At 47.2% G+C, this 5,773-nt stretch overlaps 1 protein-coding gene across 1 annotated transcript; it reads left to right on the top strand.

Annotated features, from left to right (window-relative positions):
- Window positions 1-4,392, top strand: LOC134144607 (cytochrome P450 1A5-like). The gene is made up of 6 exons (XM_062583664.1): window positions 1-846; window positions 1,907-2,033; window positions 2,753-2,842; window positions 2,931-3,054; window positions 3,500-3,586; window positions 4,086-4,392. The coding sequence occupies exons 1-6, from the start codon at window positions 13-15 to the stop codon at window positions 4,390-4,392; spliced, it is 1,569 nt and encodes a 522-aa protein (XP_062439648.1). The 5' UTR covers window positions 1-12.
- Window positions 4,393-5,773: the final 1,381 nt, after the last annotated feature.

Below are 5,773 nucleotides of genomic sequence, written 5' to 3'. Positions count from 1 at the left end.
AGAAAGGCTGCCATGTCGCTGGTGGGAAGCCAAGGCATTCTCTCGGCCACCGAGATCCTCACTGCGGCTGCAGTCTTCTGCCTGATCTTCCTGCTCATCCAGTCCTTCAGGCAGCAGGTCCCCAAGGGGCTGAAGAGACCCCCAGGACCAAGAGGCTACCCCATCCTTGGCAGTGTGCTGGAGCTGAGGAAGAACCCACATCTGGCCCTGACCAAGCTGAGCCAGAAGTACGGGGACGTGATGGAGATCAGGATCGGCACCCGACCCGTGTTGGTGGTCAGCGGGCTTGACACCATCAAGCAAGCCCTGGTGAAACAAGGAGAAGACTTCATAGGGCGCCCTGATCTCCACAGCTTCCGCCTTGTCACAGATGGCCAGAGCCTGACCTTCAGCACTGAATCAGGAGAGATGTGGAAAGCTCGCAGAAAGCTGGCCCAGAATGCCCTGAAAACCTTCTCCACTGCCCCCAGCCCAACCTCCTCTTCCACCTGCCTCCTGGAGGAGCACATCTCCAAAGAAGCCAACTACCTGGTTACCAAGTTCCTGCAGGTGATGGAAGAGGAGAAGAGCTTTGACCCGTACCGGTACCTGGTGGTCTCTGTGGCCAACGTCATCTGTGCCATGTGCTTTGGCAAACGTTATGACCACAATGACGAAGAGCTGCTCAGCATAGTGAATGTAAGCGATCGGTTTGGGGATGTGGCTGCTTCCGGCAACCCTGCTGACTTCATCCCTGTGCTCCAGTATCTTCCCAGCCGCGCCATGAATTTATTTAAAGACTTCAATAAACGATTCATTCGTTTCCAGCAGAATATTGTCAAAGAGCACTATGAGACCTTTGACAAGGTAAGAGCCTGTAGGACCCTCACTACACCAGGACTGAGTTCTCACTCCCTGCCATTCTGCATTAATGGGTTGTTTTTCCACTTGCTGTCAAGTGGAACTATGTTAAATCAATAGATATCTAAATTCTTGCAGATATTGCTGCACCTAGTACGAATTCTTCAGGCTTCCCTGTCCAGCTGTAACCTACTCATCTGTAGTCTCATGCATGTGCAATCCAGCACTGCAGTCCTCCTCCATGGCCGTTTGTGATAGGGGCAGTTTGCTGGTTGGACTTCTGACCTGTCAACAGAACCACCTGCCACGTGTGCCCTGGAGCACCAAGATCAGGCTATGGAGCTCTGCTTAAAGGCACTGCCCTTCTCCTGTCTTGGGACTCCCTGATCAGGTCTGTGCTAGGTGTTGATCAGCACCAACCGTATCCCTCAGTGCTCCTCAAGCACATTATCTAGGTTAGGTTTACAGCCTGTGGCCCATGGACCATTGAAGGATCCTTTCAAAAGATTACTAAGCAAGCTAGTGCCAGGAGGCTGATATTCTTTGTTCCTTGGTGCACGCTGCCTTTGGGAGAACTTGGGAGAAGGTACAAATCGAGAAAGATTGAAAAAGTTACTAGCTCACTCATTTCAGCATGGATCTAAAAAAAGCATGGTGTCAGTTTACCAGAACTGACGCTGCTGTTCCCCACATCAGCAAAAGGAACATTTGTTACCTCTGGGAACTGAACTGCTGGGCCATTCAAAGGGGTCATCGTAAGACCCAGTGTGGTCACATTCCTCTAATAAGCAGCTCCTCTCCTTAGGCTGGCAGAGAGTTATCCCTCTTCTGTTTACCAAGAAAGCTATTGCGTTGTTTTACAATTTCAAGCCACAGCTGTCCATCTCCTCATTTTCATAGCTTGGAAAAGCAGTGTGGACCAAGGAGGGAAAAAGACTATATCCTCCAGAGCTGATGTGCTGCTGTGGCTCCCATAACAGAGGATTTCTGGCAGCAGGTTGTTGTTCATTAACACCCAAGTCCTCTGCTTCCTGGGTTGACATGACTTGTCTTCTTTTCCTTTCAGAACAACATCCGAGACATCACCGACTCCCTGATCGAGCAGTGCCTGGAGAAAAAAATGGAAGGAAATACTGTCACACAGATCCCTAAGGAAAAGATTGTCAACCTTGTGAATGACCTATTCGGAGCTGGTAACTTTACCCACTGGTCCCTCAACTACTGCAGATTTTCTCAGGCTCCTCATATTACAGTCTTTGGTGGTTCTTCCAGAGACAACCTTAGAGACCTGCATGGGCAATTAGCTGTGGAGATAGGCTTCAGGGAAAAGTGAAGGGCACGGATCATGGTTCAGTAAGATTTCACAAACCGTAACGGCTTTTCCTAAGAGAGATGTCCGTTAACGTTTCATACAGTGATCTTGGGTGGGTCCTAGCCCCTTCTTCTGGGTCTCTTTGACCCTCCAATTCTTATCAGAACCAGATCAAGGTGATTTCACACATTTCAGTGAAACCAGTGCCTGGCTACTGTTAAAGGAGGGAAATTACAGCATAAAAGCAATCAGGGTAAATGAAGCTCCTTAGAGCCGTGACATAGAGATGTATCACTGGGACTGATTCCTCTTTGGGTTGCTCTGAGGAAATTCCCCTGATTCCAAAGGATTTATGCAAGATAAACCTGACATATTGCAGGAATGACTCAGGATGCCTAAGTGCAGAATGGACTCCATGAATATTTCTTAGCAAAGCTTTCTGTAACGGGACAAAACACCTAAGCCTTACTGTGTGACCAGGAGATCCTCTGCTTTCTTGGTCATCCAAGACTGCTGCACATGCTAATTAGCCAGCAAGCCGCACCATGCGCCCTGCATATTGTACAAGCCTGGTCTACATGCTTTTTCTTCTCTGACCAGGCTTTGACACTGTTACAACTGCCCTTTCCTGGAGTCTCATGTATCTTGTGACACACCCTGACATTCAGAAGAGGATCCAGGAAGAAATAGGTGAGCACATGAGTCCGTTTCCTCCAGAGCTGAAATGTCTCTGTCAAAGGCTGATTCTAACCTGTTTCTTCCTCTTGACCGCCTGCAGATCAGATCATCGGCAGAGAGAGGAGACCGCGGCTGTCCGACCGAGGCACGCTGCCGTACACAGAAGCCTTTATCCTGGAGATGTTCAGGCACTCCTCCTTCCTGCCCTTCACTATCCCACATAGGCAAGTGCCGAGATTGCAAAGGAGATGAAAGAACAGTCTGTAATTACTGATGTAATGACCTCAGGCATCGTGTTACAACCATCCAGGCAGCTGTACAGTGGATGGCAGTGGGATTACTATCAGTTTATAGAGTAATAGCTACACCATGGGCTGGTGGAGTTCACAGCCCTTATGCAGGCCCACCTGGTGACTCCTATAGTGCAATCCTTACCCTCTGTTGACTTTGTTGAAGGTACTCCAACGAGCTTAGATAAGGGTTGCACAATCCAGCTCATGGAAAATGCAACTGCCTCTCATAAAGCCATCTCTGTGGGCCACATCCCTACTTCAGCAGCATCAAGGATTACACCAATAGTCCCCTGAGGATGTAGAAAAGCCTGTTTGGTTTGTAATTCTGTGTGATTCTGTGATTCTAAATTCTCACCATCATCTTCTCTCTCTTCAGCACGGTCAAGGACACAGTGCTGAATGGCTACTATGTACCAAAGGATCGTTGTGTGTTTATCAATCAGTGGCAAGTGAATCACGATGAGTAAGTAGCTCCAGAGGCAGAAAGCCTCCTACAGCAATGTACAGGCTTCTTCCTGGTCACCTAAACACTGAGGAAGGTACACAAAATATTGGCTTATTGGCTTGTTTGGAGCTCTTTGGTTTCTCTTCTCAGATAGGGAAGGCAAGAGACACTCAGGAGCCAGCACAAGTCTGAAAAGGAAATAAGTAATGGGACAGTTAATTCCCAAATTCAGGGAGCTGCAGAAGACAGTTGGGTCAAAGGGAGGTGTAAGGAGAAGTAAGATGTGGTCTAAGTATTTAGAAATGAAAAGTGGTGCTCACATAGTGATCTTTATGTGCAGAAGTAGGGTGAATCTGCTCTAAGATTCAGAGAAAAGAGAGCATGTAAGGCATTACTGTCTTCAGGGATATTATAACTGACAACAACTCCTGACTTTCCTAAGCTACCGCCTTCCAGTGCCCCCCTGCTTCCAAGGTAGGAGACACACCATCTCAGGATCTGACATTTTCCATTCCAGGAAACTTTGGAAGGATCCACTGGCTTTCAACCCAGAGCGCTTCCTCAATGCTGAAGGGACTGAACTTAACAAAGTGGAGGGGGAGAAAGTACTGGTTTTTGGCCTGGGGAAAAGGAGGTGCATTGGGGAGCACATTGCCAGATTACAGGTCTTCCTTTTCTTGTCCACCCTGCTCCAGCGGCTGGAGTTCAGTGTTCCTAATGGCAAAAAGGTGGACATGACACCTCTCTATGGTCTATCAATGAAGCACAAAAGATGTGAGCACTTCCAGACCAAGCTGCGTTTCCCTATGAAGAGCTTGAACTGAGCTTGTCCATGGGCTAATCCATTGCCCTGGCAAATGCCAGGTGAGGCAAAGGCCTGGGTGCACTTGCAGTAAAACTGGATCTGGTAGAACCCTTTTGGGGCCATCTAATAAACTGGAGATTGAAGATTCTGTCTTTTATCTTGCTCACTTTCTAGCATTTATTGGATTTTTCAGTGTGAAGCATTTCTAGTGGTGGATATTCCATCACACATAGTCCCAGCATCACAAAACACATTTATGGAGTGTGTAGACCATCTGTTGCTGTGGGGAAAGGGAATATATTCAAAAACAGATGACTGCTGAATTTCTGTCTGAATACCATTTGCTTGTATTTCTTTCATATCACACTTTAATAGGTGAAGGACAAATGACCCTTGAGATATTCCCATGGCCCCCATTCATGTTTAAGAACTTGGCTGAACTGACGTCCAAGGGCTGGGTGGAGCTGTGGGTGTCATTACCTAGGTACAGCCAGTATCACTGTTTCTGGACTACTCAGGGGACAGATCTTCACTGGCTGAAATTTATCTTTGCTATAAATGTGTCTTCTGTTCATTCTCCATTAAGGCGTTTGGAAAGATTTTCTCAGGTGTTTGAAGAACTTACACATTTCACTCCTGTAAGAAGAGATACATAGCAACAGGTTATTTTGCAGAGATAAATCCCTACTCCAAGAGGATCAGAATCACATGGGATAAAAACCAGTAAGAGGGTAGAATCCATCATCTGTCTTTGATTATAGCATAACCTGGCATGGGAATGCCAAAGAGCTAACTGAGGTAGCCAGGACGTGCTAATGCAGGGCAGAAATTTTGGAAAAATGCTAATACTTCTCCATATATTTTAGGAAAAGTTTGTTCCCTTGATCTATATGGGGTTTATAATTGCCCAACTGACAAGTGTGGGTTTTTTTTTAGGGTAAATGGGCACAGGGAAATCTTGTGGTTATTGATAAAGCTTCTGAAAGTTACCTCAAGGGCAAAGCCCATCAGCTCTGATGAGTCTTGCGTGCTCACAAATGTAAGAGCAAATCTATAACCTGGGCTACTGATTTCAGTTGGGAAGAAGAAACAGGTCTTGGATGGGGTGGAAGAAGAGTCTACCGTAGCAGAAGGGAAAGAAGTTGATGCTGAATTGGGCTGGAGGAAAGCTTCTCTGCAGGGACTAATTGGTCACCATGGTCACTGCCAGCCCTGAAGGACACCTTTACCCTCCCACTCTGCCCACCGCTGTTGCAACCAGAGGTTTCCATACCAGGGCAAGGAGGGATGTAAAAGGTTTGTGTCCTACCATGACTGTGATAGCCATCGGTTCTACTGCGCAGCTGATGTGAGTTTTGTAGTCTACTGGGGCCAAATAGCCGATCAAGCAGAACAGGCAG

Source organism: Rhea pennata, chromosome 10 (assembly GCF_028389875.1).
Source record: "Rhea pennata isolate bPtePen1 chromosome 10, bPtePen1.pri, whole genome shotgun sequence".
Classification (NCBI taxonomy): domain Eukaryota; kingdom Metazoa; phylum Chordata; class Aves; order Rheiformes; family Rheidae; genus Rhea; species Rhea pennata.
This window is presented reverse-complemented; position numbering and strand designations above follow the sequence as displayed.